At 32.0% G+C, this 27,830-nt stretch overlaps 1 protein-coding gene across 3 annotated transcripts in view; it reads right to left on the bottom strand.

The window, feature by feature from the left end:
- LOC114331285 (E3 ubiquitin-protein ligase HECW2) overlaps positions 1-27,830 on the bottom strand; it is a 955,949-nt gene that overhangs the window by 391,234 nt on the left and 536,885 nt on the right. Inside the window, exon 1 of one of the 3 annotated variants that reach the window (XM_028280809.2) lies at positions 24,151-24,515. The exons of the other annotated variants lie outside the window; for them this stretch is intronic. Within the exon in view, the coding sequence (XP_028136610.1) occupies positions 24,151-24,187 (37 nt within the window). The 5' untranslated portion in view covers positions 24,188-24,515. Of the gene's footprint in view, positions 1-24,150; positions 24,516-27,830 lie in introns of those variants that run through there. 3 annotated transcript variants of the gene reach the window in all.

Here is a 27,830-nt window from a genome sequence, read left to right as displayed (position 1 = left end):
TTAAAAACAAATTTGCAAAAAAATATTTTTAGCGTTTTAAATAAACACTTTAAAATATCTCTTTTTACAGACGAAGTTGCGCTATGTTACCAGTATTAAGCAAAAAAAAATTGATCAAAAAATATATAATATTTTTTGAGATATTGAATTTGTTTTTTAAATGTTACTATATTTTCAATTACAAAAACGCGGTTGTTGCCAAAAAATATTCACCTGAATAAGATCTCATTATTTTTATTTTTATCTATATTTTCGATAAATGTATTGATAAATTCAAATTTCAATTAAACTCCCACGTAAAATGGCATTTGAAAATTATTCAAATTTATTTATAATTTGTTTTTTTAATAACGTCGCGGGGATTAAGTATTTTGAAATGCCGTTTCGATAATTGGGTTCCTAGTAATTTTTTAGTAATTAACAAATTTTTTTCTCTTTTTTCCTCTTCTTTTTTTTCTTGAAGTTATATTACTACGGGCTCTTTTAGGGTTAAATTTCATTAAGAATGTCGAATCTCTGAGTTGTAGATTCTAGACCTAAAAATATTAAGATTTAACTAAAATCTCTTAAATAAAATGTGGCTACTTACTGAGTTACAGGGTTTACTTAAAAATTTAAAAATTATTGTTACCAAGTACTTTAAAACTATTTGACGTATCATTATCATACTTGGCAGAAAGTGTGGATATTATACATCCTACTAAATTGTGATTAATAAACGTTTCTAGCTAGTGCCAGAGGCGTATGACAGGGGATAGTGAATGATTGACCCTTCCCAAATTCTACGCCACTGAGTGAATTACTATTTTAGCGAAATTTTTCGATTCTTCAATACTTTGTATGTAAATAACTTTATTGGTATTGATAAAGTCATCAGTTTGCGAGATATTGGACGTTTAAAATGAATGAATGAATGAATCAAAATAACTATGCCGTTTCATTTTTAACGTCCAATATCTCGAAAACTGATGACTTAATCGTTATCAGTAAAGAATATATTATTTACATAGAAAGTATTGGAGAATCGAAAAATTTTACTAAAATAGTAATTCCCTCAGTGGCGTAGAATTTGGGAAGGGTTAACTATTAACTATCCCCTGTCGTTCGCCTCTGGTAGTAGCTAGAAACTTTTATTTATCACAATTTAGTAGACTCTATAGACCCACACTTTCTGCCAAGTATGATAAGGATAGCTTAAATGGTTTGATAGTAATTGGTAAAAATAATTTTTAAATTTTTAAATAAAACACCCTGTAACTCAGTAAGTAGCCACATTTTATTTAAGTGATTTTAGACCAATCTTAATATTTTTAGGTCTAGAATCTACAACTTAGAGATTCGACATTCTTAATGAAACTTAACCCTAAAAGGGCCCGTAGTAATATAACTCCAAGAAAAAAAAAGAAGAGGAAAAAAAGACAAACAAATTTGTTAATTAGTGAAAAATTCACAGGAACCCAATTATCGAAACGGCATTTCAAAATATTTAATCCCCGTGACGTTATTAAAAAAACAAATTATAAACAAATTTGAATAATTTTGAAATGGCATTTTGGGGGGAAGTTTAATTGAAATTTGAATGTATCAATACATTTATCGAAAATATACATAAAAATAAAAATAATAAGATCTAATACAGGTGAATATTTATTTGGCAACAACCGCGTTTTTGCAACTGAAAATAGAGTAACATTTAATATTCAAATTCAATATCTCAAAAAATATTAAATATTTTTCGATCAATTTTTTTTTGCTTAATACTGGTAACATAGCGCAACTTTGTCTGTAAAAAAATATATTTTATATTGTTTATTTAAAACGCTAAAAATAATTTTTTGCAAATTTGTTTTTAAAGTTTTATACACAATTATTTAATTAAATAGGGGTCCAATTTAATTCAGTAACTCTTATGTGAAAGATTTACCCTTCATCTTTGCAGAAAATAATCCTATAAACCTTCATTAGTAATTAAATGACCTCAGCAGTTAAAAAAGTAATTTTTTGCAAAAATGACCCCTTTTTAATTATTTAAACAATGATCCCCTTGTATGATTTGGATACTTTCTTGAAAATATCTTTTGGACCCACCTAAACTTTGATATAAAATTTGTTTCAACCTGTACGAATTTACATTATGATTTACATGTAGTGTAATTTTATTTTACTAGACTACTAGAAACTTTCCCATTATGTTCCGGATGATGTCAAGAAACAAGTCTACAATAGAAAGATGGGTGGAAATGCATAGTTGCATTTTAAAGTGCATAAAATGCATCCTAAAGTGCATAAACATGTCAAAATAAGTGTATTAAGGGCCAGATTTTGTTACTACTCAGGGGGTTTTTGGGGTCGTTGAAGACGAATACGCCATCAGAACCGACGACCGGAACCCCTGGTGCCCAGGTTCACTGCTAAGGCACGTCATCTAGAATTTCAAGGGGTTTAGACACTAAATTGATGCAAACAAATTACTTGGGGGCTTTTGGAACCTCTGAACAATAATACGTAATCAGTACCAACTTCCGGTGGACCCGGCTCATAGCGTTACCAGGTGTCCCGATTTGCACGGGACGTCCCGATTTTCAGGGGTCTGGGGACGCGTACCGATTTGTACCTGATCGGAACACTAAATGTCCCGATTTTCACCCACGAAAACCAATTTCAGGATAACTTGCAGTGAATGTTATAACTATGTTATAAAAACAAGGCACTCTAAAAAGCGGCAAAATCGAATGAAAAATATAATTTTAATAAAAAATAAATGATTTACTTAATCTACGTTTTTTTTTGTAATTTCGTCTAATTATTATGATTTTGTAGGATTAAAAATACAGATTATAGAAACACCTTGTAGTCCAGTAAATGAACTGGAAATACGGCGATACCGTGTAATTTTCATGATCAACTCCAAATTGCATAAAAATTTGGACAGCTTGTGCCGTTGGTTGCTTTTACTCGGGAGGTGACAGTTATCCCTTCTTGGGGGTGAAAAACCGCGCGTTTAAAATAAGTCCGGAGATAAATAAATTGGCTAATTCTAAGCAATTTTAACTTAGTTAATACTTTTCGAGTTATTTACGATTGAAAATGTTTATTTTTCGACAAAAAAATAACGTTTTCAGGCGATTTTCACAAATAACTCAAAAAGTAAGTATGTATTTGATCGAAAAAAATATTCTTAGCAAAAATGTAGCATAATATAAAAAAAATGAAAAAAAATGTGAACTCGTAAAATCTAAAGACCCAGCAAATGTAAAGTTGTAGCTCATGAAAAATACGTTCTTATTCGTCAAATTCCAAATCAAATATTTCAACGTGAAATAACCAAGAAATAAAGCACTTTTCGAGAAAACGAATTAAAACTTTTTTACCTACTTAATAAAGCTTTATTTTTATGTTTTATAAAGTTTTTAGCATCAAAACTAAGAGGGTTATGCTCAAAATCAAGTTGACTCCTCTTTTTTGGTAATAAAATCGTGAAAATCTCCCCCTACTGAGCACCCCAAATGAAATTAATCGTTACCGCTTTACAAACAATTTACTTTACTTATGTATTTTTTACATGATTGAAAGGACCTGAACGAGTCACTAATCACGAGTGTATACAAAATATGAACAGCCATATTTGAACCAATTTTTGTCTAACAGAAAAACAAAATGAATCTATCATATTTATAAAAGCAAAACCTACCTACTTTTTACTCCTAGAGATTTTTAGTGTCCCTAATACTTTGTAAGTTATTTTGAAAAAAGGTCATTTTCCAATATTTTAGGAAATTTTTTTTTACTATAAAACCAATTTTTTTTAAAACTAAGCACTCCCAACCGGTAATCCTTACAGATCGTATAAACCAGTGTTCGGCAAAGGGCGGCTCCGGAGGCGCATGTGGCTCTTTGGCTCCTTAAGTGCGGCTCTTTCACAAATATCCACGAAAAGCACAATAATATTTTCATTAACAAAAAAACTTAGTAGGAAAACAAATCTTATTTTGCTAAAATCCTCCTGATGCTACGCTACCAATGTCAATGAAATTGACATTGGTAGCTTTGAAATATAATTGCTGGATTTAAAAAAACAAGGAAGCATGGCGCTCTAATTCGAACATATTTGTGTTGAGTTGGAAATATTAGAGAAGAAAAAAATGTGATCTTAGAAATGGAAGACAAGATCATTTTGAACTCTTGAAATAGTATTCCTGATTCTTACGATCAGCTGAAGAAGCTTGCGTTTGTCTTCTTTCCCTTTTCAGTTCTACATATCAAAATTTCAAAAAAATTAAGTTTTGCGCCAAAAATTTTGTAAACAATACAATCTTACAGGAAATAGAAACCCTACAAAAGAAAATCGAAGTATCTACGATAATTCGAAACGAAGATATCGCCAAAAAAAAACGAAAAAACACGTTTTAATTTTTTGGGGGTTACGTGTACGGCTAGGGGCCTAAAATTTTTTTGGTCGTATACTTAACCGGCTAGACTCTATAGTTTTATTTTATTTCGTGTAATAAAAGTGTTGACTGAACAAGCATATTTGGCTCCCAATTTTTCTTAGATTATTATAATGTTCATATTTGGCTCTTTGGCTAATAAGTTTGCCGACCACTGGTATAAACAATACACATATAAATTAAATGGTAAGGCGGTAACTATTAATTTTATTTACGGTGCTAAATACGAGGATAACGCTTAGTTTTAATGCTAGATACTTTTATACATATAAAACAAAATTAAAGATTTTTTTAAACACTACAAAGTTTTAAAAAAATTTTGCTCGAAAATTGCTAAATTTTTTGGTTATTTCAAATTGAAAAAATTTCAAATATTTCAAAAATTGACGAATAAGAACGTATTTTTGATAAGCTACAATTTTGCTTTTACTGGTTTTATAGACTTTCAGAACATACAATTTTTTTTTCTTTTTTAAAAGCTACATTTTTGCTAAGAATATTTTTTTCCATAAAATTACTCGAAAATATTGACTTAGTTTAACAATTATATAGAACAAAAGTTTTTTAGAGTTAGTCAGTTGATCCATTTTGGGACTTTAAACGCGCGTTTTTTTTACCCCCGAGAAGGGGTAACTGTAACTCACCTCCCAAGTAAAAGCAACCAACGGTACAAGTTCAACTTTCAAGTAGACAGTAAGTAGAACCTAAAACCAGATTTTCATGCAATTCGGAGTTGACTCTGAAAATTATACTCCAAAACTGTCATTTACTGGGCTATTGTTGTTTATTTGTCCCGATCTACAACCCTAAATCCCGATTTGTTTTTGCTTATGTACCAATTAAAAACAAATCGGACCTGGCAACACTACCGGCTCACCAAAAAGATGCAAATACGAGCTTCAGAAACGGTGCAAAAGCGATTTCTCAACACGTTGCTAACAATGAAGCGATCATTTCAAATTGTAGTACATCGATGTCGGCCTTGACCTGGCTTGCGGGTGTATGAACCTGTCTCCCGAAATTGTCTGATAGCATTCACGTGGTTCATCACCTACATCCTTTGGAGAACTCAAGACGGCTGCGGTAGAGGAGTGGCACATCCCCGAATCGGATATCCAGGATATCATGAATAGATTTGCTGAACCGGTTCCACGAAGTCCTAAGAGTCAGAGGCGGCAACACCCATTATTAATACTCATAATTTTGTTTAATTAGGCTATGATTTTCAAAAGTATGTTTGTTTAAATTTTCTTCGAAGATTTTTAAACATTGGATTTTTGCATAAACATCTCTTGATATACGACAATGCTTTTTATAGATTTACTTTTTTCGAAGACTGAGAAAACTAATAAGTATTTTTGAAAAATTTAACCGCAGAATGCAGAATGAAAGATTATCTTATTACCGAGGGCTGAAAACTTCTATGTTTATTTGAGTAAGTTACAGGGGTGAAAAACAAAGAGAAAATTTAGTGTGATTTTTAATTTCAAATATCTCATTGAAATAGTTATTTTTCTACGGCCGTGCTAAAAGAGCCTCTTTCACGCACGCATTTCGTTTCCGAAAGTTTCACTTTCCCGCACGACGTGCGTGAAAATAAATTTTCCCGCACAGCGTGCAGGAAAGTAAAATACCGTGTAATATGGCATTATAATATATTATAATACATGCAATAAACTAATATTTAGGTATTATTTACTCATTTATTTCAAATTTATCTTATTGTGTTCATGTTTTAATGAAATTAGCGCAATAATTCGATGAAATAAAATTATTTTGACATAATATTTAAAAGTCAGATCAGTAAACAATTACAATGGTTTTTGAATCACCGTCATGGAAACCAATGTCGTCATGGTAACCCATTATATTGAAAGTTTGGTTTTGACAACCTTGTCAAAGAATTAATTTGTGTATTTTCACTTCTAAATAAAAATTGATATACATAACTCTATTTTTTGTGGCTTTTTTTCAAACGTACGGTCCTAGAAAAAATATTGTTCCTAACTCATGCGGAAAGTGTCTTCCCCGCACTCGACTGCTTGCCCGAACTCCGCTATCGCGTCGTTCGGGTCAACGGCAGTCTCGTGCGTGAAAGTATCATTTTCCGCACTAGTTAGGAAATAGTATATTGTGCAACAAGTGCAGAAAGGTACTAATTTCTCACGAGTTTGAAAAGTTGCGGTACGAGCGCAAGCGAGTGCCGCAATTCAAACGAGTGAGAAATTACCTTTCTGCACGTGTTTCACACTATACTTTTTCTACAAGCACAGTTTTTCCTAAAAATAAAAATCACAATTTCCAAACGACGATTAATTATAATAGGTACCTATGTGATAAATTTAAAACTGTATTTAATTAATACCTACTAATCAATTTAAATTCCTTATACCTAAATAAATTGCAGAGAAATCAGTTAAAAAATTAATGCACTGCCTTAATTTGTTTAAATTTAAAGAATTATTACACATTATTGACATTATATTTATGCAGTCACGGATTTACACAAAACCTACTTCATTCGACGTCTCTTGCATAGGTTGCTAAATCCTTATTGGTTATTTGATAATTATAAAATGTTTAATAAGAATAAAATTGTAAAATAAAACAGTTGTAACATCCATAATTTAGTTTCTATGCTATAGTTAAATATAATAATTGTCTTATAGGTTATATATTTGTCTAAAGTTTAACCACGGATGTAAACAGAATATAACGTTACTCAGAATGCGGTAGTCCACGGATGTAAACAGAATATAACGTTACTCAGAATGAGGTAGTCAACTGTGCAGAAAAGAACTTTGCGGCACAGAAACGTCACTTTGCGGCACAGAAACGTCACTTTTCTGCACACTAATGTCAAATATCTTATACTGTGAGAAAATATCAAGTTTGCTAACATAAAACCGTGCAGAAAAGTGCACTTTGAATAGTGGTTGTAGAAAAATAACTATTTCGCAGTCGAGTGCGGGAAGACACATTCCGCATGAGTAAGGAACAATATTTTTTCTAGGGACGTACGTTTGGAAAAAAGCCACAAAAAATAGAGTTACATCAATTTTTATTTAGAAGTGAAAATACACAAATTAATTCTTTGGCAAGGTTGTCAAAACCAAACTTTCAATATAATGGGTTACCACGACGACGATATTGGTTTCCATGACGACGATTCAAAACCATTGTAATTTTCTACTGATCTGACTTCTAAATATTATGTCAAAATAATTTTATTTCATCGAATTATTGTGCTAATTTTATTAAAACATGAACACAATAAGATAAATTTAAAATAAATTAGTAAATAATATCTAAATATTAGTTTATTTCATGTATTATAATATATTATAATGCCATATTACAAGGTATTTTACTTTCCCGCACGCCGGGCGGGAAATTGCAACTTTCGGAAACGAAATGCGTGCGTAAAAGTGGCTCTTTAAGCACGGCCGTAGAAAAAGAAACGTTTTGCTTATTTTAAGGGACTTTCAGCCATCGGTAATAATGAAATCTTTAATTCTGCGTTTAAATTTTTCAAAAATATATTTTAGTTTTCTTGGGATTCAAAAAAAATTATTGCATTTAAAAAGCACTGTGGAGCCGAATTTTTGCGCCTATATAAATATAGTACATGGCATGAAACCCCGTTTAGGCTTTCGCCTCTTGAAAGCAGGTATGCTTATTTTTTTTTGTTGCGGAAGCGTTGAGTGAGGAGGATGAGCAAGAGTAGAATAATCGCTAGATGGAGCAGCAAAACTGCCAGTAGATGATTACGACGATTATGATTATTATTAAATGACGTTAATCCAATTCGTATCACCACAACTTTTATTTAAAGGACAAAATTATAACTTAGGTCAGGGCCGCCGCTACCATGTATGCAAAGTGTGCATCGCACACGGGCGGCCGATTATAGGGGCGGCCAAAAGCAGGCCACTGATGATAATACTTTTTTAAAACGAAAATAAATTCAAAAAATAAATAGTAATGATTCAGATAATTCTATAATAATCCAAACAATCTAAACAAAAATACCAGAAAATGTTATTTATTATATAAACTGCCCTTTTGCAGCTGTAGTCATAAAGTAGTTCAGGGAATGCTTTTTAATTCAAAGTGGCTGTCGGCTTTCGGATTTAAGATATTTTTATTTACGTGGTCCATATGCATTTTTTTCAAATTCTGAACATTTATGATTTGTTAAAAGAGTACGATACGACAATAGGCTACTTTCCAAGAATTTAGATAAGTGCTTGTTAGTTGCTCTCATTGAGTAATAAAAGTCTTTTTTATTACTCGATGGTTTAAAAAAATCTTTTTTTATTACTCGATGGTTGCTTTGTTATAATATTGTTCCTTTATGCTTATGTATGGTAATAGATGGGTTATAGTTCACTCAAGTTGAGAATTTGATGATTTTAGACACGCTTTTGATAAACGATTTTGTTTGTAATATACAGGGTGTCCCGAAAAGATTGGTCATAAATTATACCACACATTCTGCCCGTTACAGCCCTTTGAAGTTACAAAATGCAAATAAAGGCTATAGCGGGATAAGATGGTAAAATCTGCACTCGGCTGGATTCTTAGTTGGGGTTGGGCAATCGAAAGTACATAATTCAAAAACCCCCTAACCAAATTTTTAGCTCCCTATGTGACCCCATGTGTCCCCTATCGAAAAAAATGTGTTTTTTCGAAAAACATTTCTTTGGAGCGATTTTTTGCTTTAAAAAATGTGAAAAAAATAGTGAACGTACATTATTATACCCTAAATTCCACTGATTTTTTTCAGATTTTTTGGATCAAAATTGACGCCAGAAAAAATTTTTGAAGTTTTGAAAAAAATTTTAGGTTATGTAGGTAATTTTTGGCTAGCTCCGACAAAATTTTTTTTAGTGTATTTTTTTCCGTTCTTTTGAATGGCAGGGATAATTTTGCCATTTTCTCGCCGGAAATTACTCAAAATTCGAAAAAACCCATTTTTTTGGTTACCCCCCTCATATTTTTAGTGTTTACTGAGCGATCTTTTCTTTAAAAAATCTGAAAAAAATTATGAACATACATTGATGCCCAAAAATATACTATTTCTTTTTTTCAGATTTTTTGAATCAAAATTGAAAAATTTTGAATTTTTCAAAAAATTTTTAGGTTATGTAGGTAATTTTTGGCGAGCGCCAACATAATTTTTTTTAGTGTATTTTTTTCCGTTCTTTTGAATGGCTGGGATAGTTTTGCCATTTTCTCGCCGGAAATTGCTCAAAATTCGAAAAAAACCCATTTTTTGGTTCCCCCCTCATATTTTTAGTGTTTACTGACCGATCTTTCCTTTAAAAAATCTGAAAAAAAAATTATGAACATACATTGATGCTCAAAAATATACTGGTATTTTTTTCAGATTTTTTGGATCAAAGTTGAAAAATTTTGAATTTTTCAAAAAACTTTTAGGTTATGTAGGTAATTTTTGGCTAGGTCCGACATAATTTTTTTTGGTGTATATTTTGCCGTTCTTTTGAATGGCTGGGATAGTTTTGCCATTTTCTCGCCGGAAATTGCTCAAAATTCGAAAAAAACCCATTTTTTGGTTCCCCCCTCATATTTTTAGTGTTTACTGACCGATCTTTCCTTTAAAAAATCTGAAAAAAAATTATGAACATACATTGATGCCCAAAAATATACTGGTATTTTTTTCAGATTTTTTGGATCAAAGTTGAAAAATTTTGAATTTTTCAAAAAATTTTTAGGTTATGTAGGTAATTTTTGGCTAGGTCCGACATAATTTTTTTTAGTGTATATTTTGCCGTTATTTTGAATGGCTGGGATAGTTTTGCCATTTTCTTGCCGGAAATTGCTCAAAATTCGAAAAAACCCATTTCTTTGGTTCCCCCCTCATATTTTTAGTGTTTACTGAGCGATCTGTTCTTTAAAAAATCTGAAAAAAAATTATGAACACATTGATGGCCAAAAACGTACTGTTTTTTTTATCAGATTTTTTGGATCAAAATTGAGGCTAGAAAAAATTATTGAATTTCTCAAAAAATTTTTAGGTTATGTAGGTAATTTGTGGCTACCTCCGACATAATTTTTTTTAGTGTATTTTTTCCGTTCTTTTGAATGGCAGGGATAGTTTTGCTATTTTCTCGCCGGAAATTACTCAAAATTCGAAAAAACCCATTTTTTTGGTTACCCCCCTCATATTTTTAGTGTTTACTGAGCGATCTTTTCTTTAAAAAATCTGAAAAAAATTATGAACATACATTGATGTCCAAAAATATACCATTTTTTTTTCAGATTTTTTGGATCAAAATTGAAAAATGTTGAATTTTTCAAAAAAATTTTAGGTTATGTAGGTAATTTTTGGCGAGCGCCGACATAATTTTTTTTAGTGTATTTTTTTCCGTTCTTTGGAATGGCTGGGATATTTTTGCCATTTTCTCGCCGGAAATTGCTCAATATTCGAAAAAACCCATTTTTTGGTCCCACCCTCATATTTTTAGTGTTTACTGACCGATCTTTCCTTTAAAAAATCTGAAAAAAAAATATGAACATACATTGATGCCCAAAAATATACTGGTATTTTTTTCAGATTTTTTGGATCAAAATTGAAAAATTTTGAATTTTTCAAAAATTTTTTAGGTTATGTAGGTAATTTTTGGCTAGGTCCGACATAATTTTTTTTAGTGTATATTTTGCCGTTATTTTGAATGGCTGGGATAGTTTTGCCATTTTCTCGCCGGAAATTGCTCAAAATTCGAAAAAACCCATTTTTTTGGTTCCCCCCTCATATTTTTAGTGTTTACTGAGCGATCTGTTCTTTAAAAAATCTGAAAAAAATTATGAACATACATTGATGGCCAAAAACATACTGTTTTTTTATCAGATTTTTTGGATCAAAATTGAGGCTAGAAAAAATTATTGAATTTCTCAAAAAAATTTTAGGTTATGTAGGTAATTTTTGGCTACCTCCGACATAATTTTTTTTAGTGTATTTTTTCCGTTCTTTTGAATGGCTGGGATAGTTTTGCCATTTTCTCGCCGGAAATTGCTCAAAATTCGAAAAAACCCATTTTCTGGTTTCCCCCCTCATATTTTTAGTGTTTACTGAGTGATCTGTTCTTTAAAAAATCTGAAAAAAATTATGAACATACATTGATGCCCAAAAACATACTTTTTTTTTTCAGATTTTTTGGATCAAAATTGAGGCCAGAAAAAATTATTGAATTTTTCAAAAAATTTTTAGGGTATGTAGGAAATTTTTGGCTAGCTCCGATATAATTTTTTTTAGTGTATTTTTGCCTTCTTTTGAATGGCTTGGATAGTTTTGCCATTTTCTCGCTGGAAATTGCTCAAAATTCGAAGAAACCCATTTTTTGGTTTTCCCCCCTCATATTTTTAGTGTTTACTGAGCGATATTTTCTTAAAATAATCTGAAAAAAAATGTTGAGCATACATTGTTATGCCCAAAAACATACTGATTTTTTTTAGATTTTTTGGATTAAAATTTTACAAATTTTTTGAATTTTTCAAAAAAAATCGTTTATGTAAGCCATTTTTGACGGACTTCGAAATAATTTGTGTATTTTTTTTTCGTTCTTTTGAATAACTGGGTTAGATTTGTCATTTTCTCTCCGGGACTTCCTCACAATTCGAAAAGAGCCATTTCTTTGTGTCCCCCTATGTGTACACATAAACTCAATTGCATGTCAATAAATAACGATTTTCCGTTATTTTGAATAGCGTGATCAGGTTTTTTGAGAAGAGAAGGTAGCCATTTTGAGAAGAGAATATGCATAAAATACGACAAACTCCCTTTGTTGATATTTTTCCTATGTTTTTAGTAGACAACCTTAACCCTTAACTATAGGTACATGGCTACCTTAATTACATTATGTATAGATCAATTCATAGATATTTCTTCGTCTTAGTTGTGTTTTCCGATTTCTCAATTGAAATTACCATATTAATATTAGCTTTTGCGTATTTATTAATTAACTTAAGGTACTTGAAAGTTAATTTTTTGAAAGGCTAGAGTACCTATTTTAAAAAATATATCAATATTATAAATATTTAAATATATATAGACATTATTAATGTTATTAATAAGTAATTATAAGTAATTAATAAGTAATTAATAAGTAATAAGTAATTATTAAAAACGTTTCCAAAGCATGAAATATGCCATACAGTTATAGGCAACCGTTTATTTTCAACTTTATTTGATTTATTAATTTTACTTTTCAAAGGTGTAAATTAAATAAAATTATTCGTTAAAAGTTACATTTTAAATAAGCAAATTGCACCGTAATCAAGTTATTTCCATAAATGTAGCTTACTTACTAAATAAGTATGTGAATATCTACATATATTTATATTTTCAATCCATGATATACATAGATAGAATAATAATACAATAATATTATAGGTAAGCATAAGCCAATTCGTGCTCGATTTTCCACGTGCTGCGCACTGTGCCGGCGAGAAAATGGCAAAACTATCCCAGCCACTCAAAAGAACGGAAAAATATACACTAAAAAAAATTATGTCGGACCTAGCCAAAAATTACCTACATAACCTAAAAAATTTTTGAAAAATTCAAAATTTTTCAATTTTGATCCAAAAAATCTGAAAAAAAAACCAGTATATTTTTGGGCATCAATGTATGTTCATAATTTTTTTCAGATTTTTTAAAGGAAAGATCGGTCAGTAAACACTAAAAATATGAGGGGGAACCAAAAAATGGGTTTTTTCGAATTTTGAGCAATTTCCGGCGAGAAAATGGCAAAACTATCCCAGCCATTCAAAAGAACGGAAAAAAATACACTAAAAAAAATTATGTCGGCGCTCGCCAAAAATTACCTACATAACCTAAAATTTTTTTGAAAAATTCAAAATTTTTCAATTTTGATCCAAAAAATCTGAAAAAAAAATTGTATATTTTTGGGCATCAATGTATGTTCATAATTTTTTCAGATTTTTTAAAGAAAAGATCACTCAGTAAACACTAAAAATATGAGGGGGGTAACCAAAAAAATGGGTTTTTTCGAATTTTGAGTAATTTCCGGCGAGAAAATGGCAAAACTATCCCTGCCATTCAAAAGAACGGAAAAAAATACACTAAAAAAAATTAAGTCGGAGGTAGCCAAAAATTACCTACATAACCTAAAAATTTTTTGAGAAAAAACAGTATGTTTTTGGCCATCAATGTATGTTCATAATTTTTTTTTCAGATTTTTTAAAGAACAGATCGCTCAGTAAACACTAAAAATATGAGGGGGGGGGGAACCAAAAAAAGGGTTTTTTCGAATTTTGAGCAATTTCCGGCGAGAAAATGGCAAAACTATCCCAGCCATTCAAAAGAACGGGAAAATATACACTAAAAAAAATTATGTCGGACCTAGCCAAAAATTACCTACATAACCTAAAAAATTTTTGAAAAATTCAAAATTTTTCAATTTTGATCCAAAAAATCTGAAAAAAATACCAGTATATTTTTGGGCATCAATGTATGTTCATAATTTTTTTCAGATTTTTTAAAGGAAAGATCGGTCAGTAAACACTAAAAATATGAGGGGGGAACCAAAAAATGGGTTTTTTTTCGAATTTTGAGCAATTTCCGGCGAGAAAATGGCAAAACTATCCCAGCCATTCAAAAGAACGGAAAAAAATACACTAAAAAAAATTATGTCGGCGCTCGCCAAAAATTACCTACATAACCAAAAATTTTTTTGAAAAATTCAAAATTTTTCAATTTTGATCCAAAAAATCTGAAAAAAAAATAGTATATTTTTGAGCATCAATGTATGTTCATAATTTTTTTCAGATTTTTTAAAGAAAAGATCGCTCAGTAAACATTAAAAATATGAGGGGGGTAACCAAAAAATGGGTTTTTTCGAATTTTGAGTAATTTCCGGCGAGAAAATGGCAAAACTATCCCTGCCATTCAAAAGAACGGAAAAAAATACACTAAAAAAAATTTTGTCGGAGCTAGCCAAAAATTACCTACATAACCTAAAAATTTTTTGAAAACTTCAAAAATTTTTTCTGGCGTCAATTTTGATCCAAAAAATCTGAAAAAAATCAGTGGGATTTAGGGTATAATAATGTACATTCACAATTTTTTTCACATTTTTTAAGGCAAAAGATCGCTCCAAAAAAATGTTTTTCGAAAAAACACATTTTTTTCGATAGGGGACACCTGGGGTCACATAGGGAGCTAAAAATTTGGTTAGGGGGTTTTTGAATTATGTACTTTCGATTGCCCAACCCCAACTAAGAATCCAGCCGAGTGCAGATTTTACCATCTTATCCCGCTATAGCCTTTTTTTCAATATATCGAAAACTATATTTGAGATATTTCATTGAAAATGGACATGTATCATTCTTATGGCAGGAACATGTTAAAACAAAATTATAGTGAAATTTGTCCACCCCATAAAAATTTTATGGGGGTTTTGTTCCTTTAAACCCCCCCAAACTTTTGTGTACGTTCCAATGAATTCATTATTGTGGTACCATTAGTTAAACACAAGGTTTTTAAAACTTTTTTGCCTCTGAGTATTTTTTCGATAAGCCAGTTTTTATCGAGACGCGCCTTCTTTTTTAATATGTTTACATAAAAATTTTGTGGGGGTTTTGTTCCTTTAAACCCCCCAAATGTTTGTGTACGTTCCAATTAAACTATTATTGCGGTACTATTAGTTAAACACAGTGTATTTAAAACTTTTTGCCTCTTAGTCTTTTTTTGATAAGTCACCTTTTATCGAGATGTGGCTTCTTTTTCAAAATATACCTAAAAATATAAATTATAAATAAATTTTCAGATTATTAATAAGTTTCTATAATCGTACTTAACCATATAAAAATATGTGGTGGATTCGACAAATATTCAAAATATCTCGATAAACACTGCCTTATCGAAAAAGTACTAAGAGGCAAAAAAGTTTTAAAAACATTGTGTTTAACTAACGGTGCCACAATAATAATTTAATTGGAACGTACCCAAAAGTTTGGGGGGGTTTAAGGGAACAAAACCCCCATAATATTTTTATGGGGTGCACAAATTTCACTTTAATTTTTTTTTAAGATGTTGCTTCCATAAGAATGCCACATGTCCATTTTCAATAAAAAATCTCCAAGAGTTTTCGATATATGAAAATAAAACGATTTTCATTTTGTAACTTCAAAGGGCTGTAACTTTTTTTGTGTGTACATACTATTGTATATAGGTAAGTCAGGTTCAATCAACCTATTTTTGACCCCAGAATCTGTGGTAGAATTTATGACCAATCTTTTCGGGACACCCTGTATAGTAGTGTACCCGTTTCTTTTGCATACTACCTACTGTATTTCTAAGTAACGTCGAGATCAGAGCAATTATTAATCATATACGCGTTACGGTTACGGATTATTTGGATAAATTATGTGAAGTGTCTTTGGTTTTATTTTGTTAAATTCGCTCGGCCTTGTTCTTAAGTGATACCAAAGAATATATACTCTCCATAATATAGAACTAAGGTCTATATTCTTTGATGATACTTTTAAAATTCCCAAAAGGAAAAGAAAGCGACTTTCAGGCTTTCAATTTACCTAGACAAATAAAAAAGGCAAAACTGAGCAGAAAGAAAACTTAGCGGTGCACTGGAATTTTTGATGAAAAACATAAGCGAAAATAAAGAACAGTCGCATATAAATTTAGGACCTTCAAACAAATGAATTTTACTGCGGATAGAGACGGGGGATTTGATGACAATAATAGCGATAGTGTGAGAGCTGGGCCTAGATTCCGTGCACTGTAGATATCTACATGTCGCTTTCTATCGATATTTGAATATCAAAATATATGAATTTTTAGCTTTAATTGAATTATTTTCTAGTTTTGCTCTAGTTTATCAATTAGAGCAGCGTTTCCCAAACTTATTTTTCCGTGGCCCGGTTATTTTTGTGTTTATCCTTCGTGGCCCACTATTTACATACTACATACTCACTACATACACTGGTGTGTATGAGTGTGTGTGTGAATGAGAGGTGCGAGGTCCGAGGTAAGAGGTGCGTGGTGTGAAGTGCGTGGTGCGAGGTGCAATATGCGAGGTGCAAGGTGCGAAGTGCGAGGGGTGATGTGCGAGGTGCGATGTGCGAGGTGCGTGATGCAATGTGCGAGGTGCGTGTTGCGATGTGCGTGGTGCTTGGTGCGTGGTGCTTGTTGCATGGTGCATGGTGCGTGCTACGTGTTGCTTGGTGCGTGGTGCTTTGTGCTTGGTGCGTGGTGCTTGGTGCGTTGTGCGTGGTGGGTGGTGCTTGGTGCGTGGTGCTTGGTGGGTGGTGCTTGGTGCGTGGTGCTTGGTGCGTGATGCGTGGTGCTTGGTGCGTGGTGCTTGGGGCGTGGTGGTTGGTGCGTGGTGCTTGGTTCGTGGTGCTTGGTTCGTGGTGCGTGGTGCTTAGTGCGTGGTGCTTAGTGCGTGGTGTTTGGTGCGTGGTGCTTGATGCGTGATGTGTGGTGCTTGGTGCTTGGGGCGTGGTGCGTGGTGCATAATGCTTGGTGCGTGTTGCTTGGTGCGTGGTGCTTGGTGCGTGGTGCATGGGCACCTTCTCTTGTACAGTTAATTGCTACCTTGTAATGTTATATTTAGATTGTTCGAGTAATAAAAAATACCACAAAGATAGGCTACCTTGATTAACCAATTGACATAATGAAAACTGTCTTTAAATTGAAATATTGCATCCATAGCCGTTGGTGGATGTTGTTTGAAGAATAGTGAAATTTCTTCCATTAATTCAATAAGTCTTTTTAAAAAATTCTCTCTTGATAACCAACGAACTTCGCAGTGTAAAAGATGTTCATGTTCACTTGAAGATCTGAAGCGACGAGGCGAGGCGACCCGGCATTTTGCTTTCATGGCCCGGTACTGGATCGCGACCCACCGTTTGGGAAACGCTGAATTAGAGTATAACCTAGCAAAACTAGAAAATAATTCAATTAAAGCTAAAAATTCAAATATTTTGATATTCAAATATCGATAGAAAGCGACATGTAGATATCTGCAGTGCACGGAATCTAGGCCCTGATGCTGAAACGCCTGAATCTGAAACCACCAACCAAGATAGAACAGTTAATGTTCCAGTTATTCTGGATTACAGTGCAGGAAGCTCAAGCTTATACTTGGTTTCAGATGATCCCGGAAAATGGCCTGCAAAAATGAATCCAAGTGAAGTTCAATTTGTTGTTGAAAATTTTCCTCAACAAATTTAAAAAATTAACTTCCCCAGAGATACAAATAATAAAAAATTTTGACAGACTTATTATTATCGCATATTACCAAATTCATCGCCCTTAGCGTAAACTCATTCATGTGTTTATGTTTATGTTATCTATTCATAGTTTATTTTAATTAAATGGACGTTTAAACTAGGATATTAGATATTAGGATGTACATAGAATGGACTTTGGATCATGGATACTAGTCTAAATGTTCAAGTAAGTTTCTAGGTATTTACAAATTAGGTATTATTGTTATGTATCTCCTGCACATTTCTTTAAATACTAGTACCTATGTTGAAACGCCTAAAGTGTTGGAAGGGGGCGGCAAATATTAAGTTGCACACGGGCGGCCAAGACTTTAGCGGCGGCCCTGACTGAGGTATTGTTTCGTTGCCGTTGCAGGGAAACGTGGAGCAGTATGATTTCTACATAATTCCTCATCATGATTCCTGTCGTCCTTTTTGGATCGTCTTCAAGAATTTCAACAACTATCCTTGCACACTCATTGAATAAAATAGTGCATGTGATAATTTGACCTTGGTGGCGTTATGATATTAAAAATTCTCTTCGTAGCGGCTACTACTACTATTTTTCTTCTTAATTGATTAATTATTCATTAATTTAATAAGAATTCCAGCGGCTGGTCAGTTTATTAGCTATGCTAGACTCATATAATTTCCTTGCGGTAATTTCTTAGAGCTTTTAAATAATGAGTTAAAACTAATAAAAAATGTTCAAGTATACAATGTGTTGAATTATATTAAAAGAATGGTAATTGTACAGGTGTACAGGTAATTAAGTTGGAAAATTGGAACTTCTGCGAAAACCACCACATTAATAATTATTCTAAAATAAAAAATTTGATTATTTTTTCTGATGAAATTTTTATATTAATTTGTATATTAAAATCGTACCAGGAACGCACATCTAAGCACAAACTAAGATGTTGGTTAAAAATGCCCATTGCACATAACAGTATTTTGATTTTAATTACTAAAGACAAAAGACACTTTGATTCGTCTTAGCCCAGTAAATGACCGTTTTGGAGTGTAATTCTCAGTGTCACCACACAATTCGATGAAAATTTGGATTTAGGTTCTACTTACCCTCCTCTTCAAAGTTGGACTTGTGTCGTTGGTTGCTTTTACTTGGGGGGTGAAAGTCACCTCTCGGCCCCTTTTTTGTTAAAAAAAATATCGTGAAAATCTCCTCCTATTTAGCACCCCAAATCAAATGAATCGTTACTTTATATGATGATCTTTGGTTTTAGTTTGTTTTTCTGTAAGACAAAAATTGGTTAATATATGGCTGTTCAAAGTTTGCACACACTCGTGATTAGTGACTCGTTCAACTAGAACCCTTTAAAAAATAAGCACTTTGAAAATTAGATTAAAAAGTTGCTTAGAATTAGTAAATTTATCCATTTCCGGATTTATTTTAAACGTATGTTTTTTCATCTCCCAAGTAAAAGCAACCACTTTGAAGTGGAGGGTAACGGGTAAGTAAGAGAACCTAAATCCAAATTTTCATACGATTCGGTGGTGACACTGAAAATTACACGGTATCGTCGTATTTCACGTTCATTTATTGGGCTATCTGTTGTAAGTCAGAACATTATAACTCAGTACATTCGATTTCAAATTTCAACCAAACTTGGTGAACAGATTAATACGATACTAAAGCTAAATTCAAATTCAAACGGTTTTGGTCCCCAGTGGTAATACCCCGGGAGGGCATCAGGGGTTAAATAATTAATATGACATCATGAGAGCATGAGATCCATCAATATGATGCATTTATAAATTATAGTCCAAGTAACCAATACAGTGAAACGGGTCAGATCAGTGGCGGTTCTAGACCAAAAAAATGGGGGGAAAGTCACAATAGATTTTGAATGACCGGTGGTTTCGTTTGGTTCTCAAAAACCCCAATTATTGAGAGGGGATGTAGTCCTGTAAAAATTGCAGGGGCGGTTACCTCCTTGCCCCGGGATAGAACCGCCACTAGGTCAGATTTGTAGGTTGTGATAGTGCTGGTTCGGCTTTAAGCTATAATCCGGCTGTTTTTTTTTCTGGTAATTAAATATATAATTAAAAATAATAATTATTTTTACTTAGGTCGATACCATTAATGCAGGGCAAATCCTCAGTGCTAAAATTAATGTTGACCGTTTTTATTTACATTTCACCTTACAGGAAACCTTCTATTTTTATAACATCATGTTGAACGACTTTCTTTCCAACTAAAACGGTTATCTGACTAAAAAGGCATCTGATCGATTGTAAACAAGAGGGGATCAAATTTCGCATACTTAAGCATTTCTACAATATAAGTTACTAATTTGTAAACAACAAAGGATCCAATTTCGCCGCCTTTAAAGCCATTCTAATGTGAGCTCCACACTTTCGCCGAAGTCAACAAGTACGAGAGTGTAGACGGCCACCATGTGCAACTTTGCCTCGCTTCGTTCTACTTCCGTTCTCTGTCGGTCTGGCGCGTCCGAGTCAAAGGGATCTTTATCGGTATCGCACCGCTTGAATGTGTTCCTCGCGAAGTAAAACGAGTGTGTAGAGAGGTACTTCGGTCAACTTTGGCGAAGTAACTTCGCCGAGAGTGTGGAGCCCGCTTAAGAAGAAAGAAAAGCCAAATAACAGTTACTTTAAATAAACAGTAAAAACAAAGATAAAAGTGGTTCAGGGGGAGCAGTGGTACTCTAAAGGTACATATCCATTACGTTGGTGCTCCGTGTAACTGCTCCAACGGATACGGCATGCGCTCTTCTACATATAAACCGCCACCGATTGAATCGCCGGGGGTGAGCGCCGAGCGGGAGTACACCAACGTATCCAGGATCCACTATGTGGATCCAGGATCCAACGTAATGGATACGTGCCTTAATGGTATTGCATCGATATGAACCTGTTGCTTACTATTTATGATCGAAGCGAAGATCGGTGGGATATGGGCATTTTATCAATGAAATTCGATATTTTTAAGACATTCCAGAAGCCACTACAGATAAAATGTTTTAACAACCCATTAATCATTCAGAATTAGTGGATGGATTAGTGGATGGATGGTACAGTTAAAATAATTAAGACGATAATAATTTAATGAGTGAAATTTAAAGTTTTTTTCTACTTTAATGGCAAAAAAAGCAAACTCATTACCAGAACGCAATTAAAAATTATTTTGCACATATTTTGCAATCATATTTGAAACATTATTTGGTTGAAAAATCTCATTTTTGTTGCCAAAAAAAAATATTAATTTGTCTGGACTAAATTAAAGTTCTGTTTATCTTAAAAGAAATATTATGTTACTGTTATCAACATTAACACAGTGTTGCCAAACTGAATTTTGTTATTTTGAGTGTAAATTTTCCCAGCGATCTCCGAGGGTACAATACTATTATTTCCTTTGGAAATAGACAAACATAAAAATATAGCTCTGTGTTAGTTCTATTATGAATAAATGTTATACTGATCCAGTTCTTTTACGGGCCGCAGGTCTAGTTTATTATACGAAGCTTAAAGTACCTACAGCAACAAATTAGGAATATTTTCAAAATTCGTCCGAAATTTCTGATAGAACTGTATGCTTAAGATGGTACCAAAAAATCACTATACCGTTATGTAGTTTTTTCTTGTCACAAGCGTGTTATATTTTTGATTAAAGAATGGTTAAACTTAAATCATTACTGATTCTAGAGTTCTGTTCAAAAATTACCGGAAAATGAATATTATAAAATACATGAAGCGGAAATTTGTCGATGTGGATACAGAAACTAAGTGTTTGGAATTGAAAATGTTAAAAGCATATCTGTATTAGCGTGTTAGATATAAAAAGAAGATTAATAAGTAAAGATTGGCAAAGTATAACCAACAATATAGAGTTGGTATAACGTTTAAAAATTTTCTAGAGCGAATGAAAATACATATATGTAAGATATAATTATTATTCCTAAGTACACTATACAAAACATGATTGTAAAATGTATATTAATAGCTATATGAAATAAATGTAAGAAAACCCCGTGATAAAAAGAGAACTAAAAAGCAAAATATAAAATCTGTAGGAGTGAAGATAAAAAGTTTTCACAAAGTAAAGACTTTTTATGAACTTTTATGATTTTATGAAGAACTCTGTGAATCAGTCATAACTATGGACTCATACAACATATGTCATACAACAAATAGCAAAATCAGAAGCAACGGAGATTCGGAGATGAACAAACTATTGGAGAACATTAGCGGGAACATTAAAAATCAGCAGTTAAAGAGAAGGTATAAATAGACATTTGATATTTCTACACGAATACACCTGAGAGTAAAATTGCTCGTTATACAGGGTGCCCCGAAAATATTGGTCATAAATTATACTACAGATTCTGGGGTCAAAAATAGGTTGATTGACCTCACTTACCTATATACAATAGTGCACACAAAAAATTTACAGCCCTTTGAAGTTACAAAATGAAAATCAATTTTTTTTCATATGTCGAAAACTCTTATGAGATTTTTTATTGAAAATGGACATGTGGCATTCTTATGGTAGGATCATCTTACAAAAAACAACAGTGAAATTTGTACACCCCATAAAAATTTTATGGGGTTTTGTTCCCTTAACCCCCCCCCCCCTCCAAACTTTTGTGTCGTTCCAATTGAATTATTATTGTGGTACCATCAGTTAAACACAATATTTTTAAAACTTTTTTTGCCTCTTAGAATTTTTTCGATAAGCCAGGTTTTATCGAGATGCGATTCTTTTTTAATATGTTTACATAAAAATTTTATGGGGGTTTCGTTCCTTTAAACCCCCCAAATGTTTGTGTACGTTCCAATTAAACTTTTATTGCGGTACCATTAGTTAAACACAGTGTTTTTAAAACTTTTTTGCCTCTTAGTATTTTTTCATATTATAAAAATGTAAATTATAAATTTTTTATATTATTACCAGGTCTCTATAATCTTTTTAACCATATACAAATATGTTGTGGATTTGACAAATATTCAAAATATCTCGATAAAAACTGGCTTATCGAGAAAGTACTAGGAGGCAAAAAAGTTTTAAAAACAGTATGTTTAACTAATAGTACTACAATAATAATTTAATAGGAACATACACAAAAGTTTAGTTAGGGGAGTTTAAGAGAACCAAACCCCCATAAAATTTTTATGGGGTGCACAAATTCCACTATAATTTTTTTCTCAAGATACTCCTACCATAAGAATGCTACATATCCATTTTCAGTAAAAAATCTCTAATAGTTTTCGATATACTGGAAAAAAATTATTTTCATTTTGTAAGTTCAAAGGGCTGTAACTTTTTTTATGTGCACATTTGTACTAAGGTAAGTAAGGTTCAATCAACCTATTTTTGAACCCAGAATCTGTGGTATAATTTAGGAGCAATCTTTTCGGGACACCCTGTATAGATACTGTTTTATGTTTTATGCTATTTGAATAGATTTCTAAAACTGTTGACTGATTAGTGGCATGTTTAACTTAAATGTTATGTTTATATGGGATTAGCCACAGTTAGATTGTACAGTAGAAAGTCGATAATCCGAACCCTGGTAATCCGAACGATCGCTAATCCGAACGCAAATTTTTTTTTTAATTAATAAATATGATCACGGACCGAATTTTTGGATTTAATATGACAATATGGGCAAAATATGACCGCGGATTTTTGTTTTATTTATGCAGATATACATACAATATAAAATATTTGTTTATTATGCAGGTGTTTTATTCCTTGTAACTAAAACGTATGTACATAATATGTACTATGTTTATGAGATTTGTATGTATTTTGAACATATGTTAGATAATCCGAACAATTTGATAATCCGAACTACCCCTGTACCAATTAGTTCGGATTATCGACGTTCTACTGTAATGAGAATTACATATTTTAACGTAAAATACTTAACACGTTTCGATTTCCACTCCGGAAGTCGTTGTCAAAAGATATTAAGAACAGCTTGTTAATAAGGTGTGTGCAACCACAACCGCCAAATTGTTATTGAATTAGAATAGATTCAATAGAAGACAATTCAATTACCTACACCCTACACCTGAGACTCTTGAATTTAAGTTTAAAACAAATGTTTGCCTCCTTTTGAATACCTATCATTTTCTCGTAAACATATATTATAGTTCTTTTTCCTTTATTTTTTTTTAAATATGTTTCTGATAATGTAAAGGCCATAATATAGATTACGTACCACGTACCATTAAATCTATATAAATTTTGATTTATAAATATGTAATAATATGTATATGAAAAATGAAAGACTTTACAGTTTCCGCATAAATGAATAATTGTAATATGAACAAAAAATATAGAGCTTAAGAACTTCCTTGCATGTATAGATAGACAATATCTTGTCGAATCAATGAATAAGAACAAGTTGAAAAATGATGTAGGCTTATCGCCATTACGTACTTTTAAATCGCAGCCCACAATAATTATTGTCGTTCATCAATTCGAAAAAATCCAACACAATTCACCAACGTCGAATTCCATCGTTAACTTTCACTGAAGACCGCTACACCATACCATACGTACTGCTAACACACGTCACCCGACGTATCAAGGTATCAACGCCCTAAGTCTTCGAAAAGAACAACACCTGATCATTAAAAAACAACACCTTTCGAATAATCGGCCCGGTGTCAGTGTTTCCACCGTTTTTAACAGAACACTGTCTGTGGAAATCGAAAAATATATTAAAAGCCGAACCGAACGAATATCTAGCGGATGAAGTAGGTAGGCACTCTCTGCTTCGCGGCCTCTGGACGTTTTATGAATGAACGTCTCTCTATTCTATTCAATGAATGAATCACCTTGAACGGTTCAACGTAGTATTTTACAACTGGAGGGGCAACGTTATCGCAGGAGAGTGAGGAGAGGGTGTCGAATTATATTAGTTCGTCAAAGCTGGTCGAAGTTGACTATCCCTGTCGTATTTTTGGTGTATAAAATTGTTTTTTAATAAAAAATAATGTTTGTGGCACAATTAACAAATTGAGCTGTCTTTATACTATTAGATATTATTAGGTGCTAATTAATGCTTCAGAAAGGGGTCGATTTAAAATTTACTATGAATATTACGAGACTTAAAGATAACTTAGGGAAAAAAGGAAAGAAAAAATTTCGATTAAATGATAGATGTTAAAACAAAGATAGATCAGTCAAGGATATACATACTTCAAAATAGATAAAATCAAGGTCCCGCTATAAAATACCTGTGCCGCTAAACATCATAAATCATAATCTTTTCTCTTTCTCAGAACGGTTTGCATACAACACAATAACGAAAATCTTTAAAAAGTTAATAAATAAGAATAATTATTTTTAATTATTATTATTAATTTTACAAATTAATACTTTGTCAATTTACTATATATTTTAGTAATAAGCCACAACATTGGCTTATTCCCAACTAAAATATTAAATTTAATGTATAAGAAAAAATTAATTTCTAAAACTAAAATAAAATAATAATCCTTATTTGTTCGTTGTATTCACTTTGTAAATTTTACTAATACCTATATTTAGTAGGTAAAAACAAACATTAAAAACTAATATTTCAGAAATATTACTAAAAAGGCAGCTGATATTATTTATTGAGAATAGGCAAGGCCTCCTGAGCAAAATAATGTAACACGAGAGCAGTCGATCGGTGTCTTTACCGCGATATTACTTGACTGTGAGCCGATCTTGCACCTCATACACTACGAACATTTTCATAAGCTCAAATTGTTCCTTTTGTGTTCTTCTATCATTATTGCTAATTAAAGTATAAATGTTTATTTATGGCTCAAATTTGCTTGAAATCCTTATAAACAAATAAATGTTCAATTTTTTTAAGAAAATTATAAATTCAAACTTGTATAACTTTAAAACAAATGAAGACAAAATAATTTAACAGACTGTTTGGAAACCTATTAATTATTAAGCTTTAAAATGAGACATTCTAATGCTCATTTGCATACGTAGAAGCCGAGTTACGATCGATAAAGCTTTGAAAAATACTTATTTTGCAAAATTAAATTTGCATTGTGCACTAATTTTGCAATAGTTGAGTTCTAATTATTAAATTTTTTTGTATCTTTTTTAGTTTATGAGCCAGAGCTCATAAACTTTTTTTTGTCTCTCTTTTAGTTTATGAGCCAGAGCTTTATAAATAATTAAATTGTTTATAACAATTTTTTGACCACTCGGATCGAAATCCACCTTCGAAATTCGTAATCAGCAACCAAAAATCCATAAGAAACCGTTGAGTTTGTCCATCAGAATAAAAAAGGACACGGTGACCCCTCTGGCGCCTAGACTATAATATGTTCCTTTCAAATTTTTGAAAAATTTTAAATAAAAATTATTTCAAACGTCTAAGAACATTGACTACTTTTTTAAATGTGACATTAAACATTTCTTCTCGAGCCTACCGTCAATTATTCATTAGATATTATAGAGAGATATCGAAACCGTCTTTTGGTAATAAAAGATCCTTTATTTTGACACTTTTGACATATAAGCATGGTTATTTATGTCAAAATAAAGGATCTTTTATTAAAGGACGATGTTAAATAGGGTTTCGATATCTCTCTAATATGTCCCTTATCTCCGTTCCATAAAAAAGTACAAAAATACTCTTTCACCCTCGCATCCGAAAATAACAACCCTCAAATCGGCTCTCCCTTGCCACACCAACCGGAAATAGGACATCCGATTTGGCTAATACAATTTTACAATGCCAGTTCCGTTTTCCTGTCCTATTATACAGAAGAACGTAAAGGTAAGGAAACCATCTGGCTTTCGTCGAAAAGGGGTCTGTCTTTTTTAAAGGTAAGATAGGTAAATACACTAATTGTCAGTAGGGGATGAGATTAAGATTTATCTGAGTTTTGCACGGTCACATTCTAACAGAAGTGAAGATGATAACAATGTAATTTAAAATGAGCAGAATGGTTTAAACGTTGATGCCTTCACCATTTTGTTAAAAATACTGTTGACTTTGAAGTCTGAGCTATTTATGACTTTATTGTGTGTTGACAAAAATTCGTTAACAAATTTCGGATATCGATTTCAGAAAGCAGACAGTTTGTGTATGTTTTGTGGTATGTATTCCTTTTTAGGTTGGTAGTAGGTGTAATAAATCACTGTAAATAATTATTAGGTCAGTATGGGGTCTTTTAAAATTTTACATGCGAACTTCTGTATTAGTTCCATTACGCTTATTACATAAAATTCTTTGAAACGTTATTAATGAGCTATACAGGGCGGTACAATCACACATTTTTTAAAACCTATGCTTTCAATAATTGTAGACCAGGGTAGAAAAATAAATATGAGCGATTTCAGGGTAAAAATCAATACAAGTATTTGAAGGTGCTAAACGGTAGGATGGATATAATTAATTAAAAATACATACAGAGGTACTCGTAAATCGACCTCATTTTTTTTATAAAATAAGGCCAAAGTCAGAAAATGTGGTTTTTTGCCTATAGCATTTTTAGTATCATATTTAAAGCAAAAGTTGTTTTACGAAAGTTGTGTATCATGAAAAAACGATTGATTTGAATTTTTATAAGTTAAAATCCATAAAGAATTAACCGAGATAATTGCAAAAAACCACGTTTTTTGCACTATTTTGTAACTGTTAACAACTTTTACCAAAAAGGCCGTAAGGAACTTATTGTACGTTGATCACGAGGCAATTAAGTGCCTTTATCCCTTACACTTCCGAAACAATGTAAGTTGACATATAAAGTTGTTCAGTCTATTTTTCAATTTATATGGGAACAAAGAGATATACAAATTTTTTTCAGAATTTTGCTATGTCACTTTGACAGATTTTATTGATACTCACGATTGTGTTTCCCAGGAGTATATGCATGACATGCACAATTGTGTGACTGACACATTTGTGAGTATTGGGAGTGTATGACTACTCCCCCTAGAAAACAAAACAAATAAATTACAACATTTTACAACCTTTATTAGTAATATTAAGTACACATATTGTCATTTATTACAAATGTTAATAACTAGTATATTTTTAACACATTATTTGTTGTGAAAGTTAAAAAAACAATTTTGATTTTTGCTCATACAGAGAT

This window comes from Diabrotica virgifera, chromosome 7, assembly GCF_917563875.1.
Source record: "Diabrotica virgifera virgifera chromosome 7, PGI_DIABVI_V3a".
Classification (NCBI taxonomy): Eukaryota; Metazoa; Arthropoda; class Insecta; order Coleoptera; family Chrysomelidae; genus Diabrotica; species Diabrotica virgifera.
Note: the sequence above shows the minus strand (reverse complement) of the source record. Positions and strands in the feature narration are given on the sequence as shown.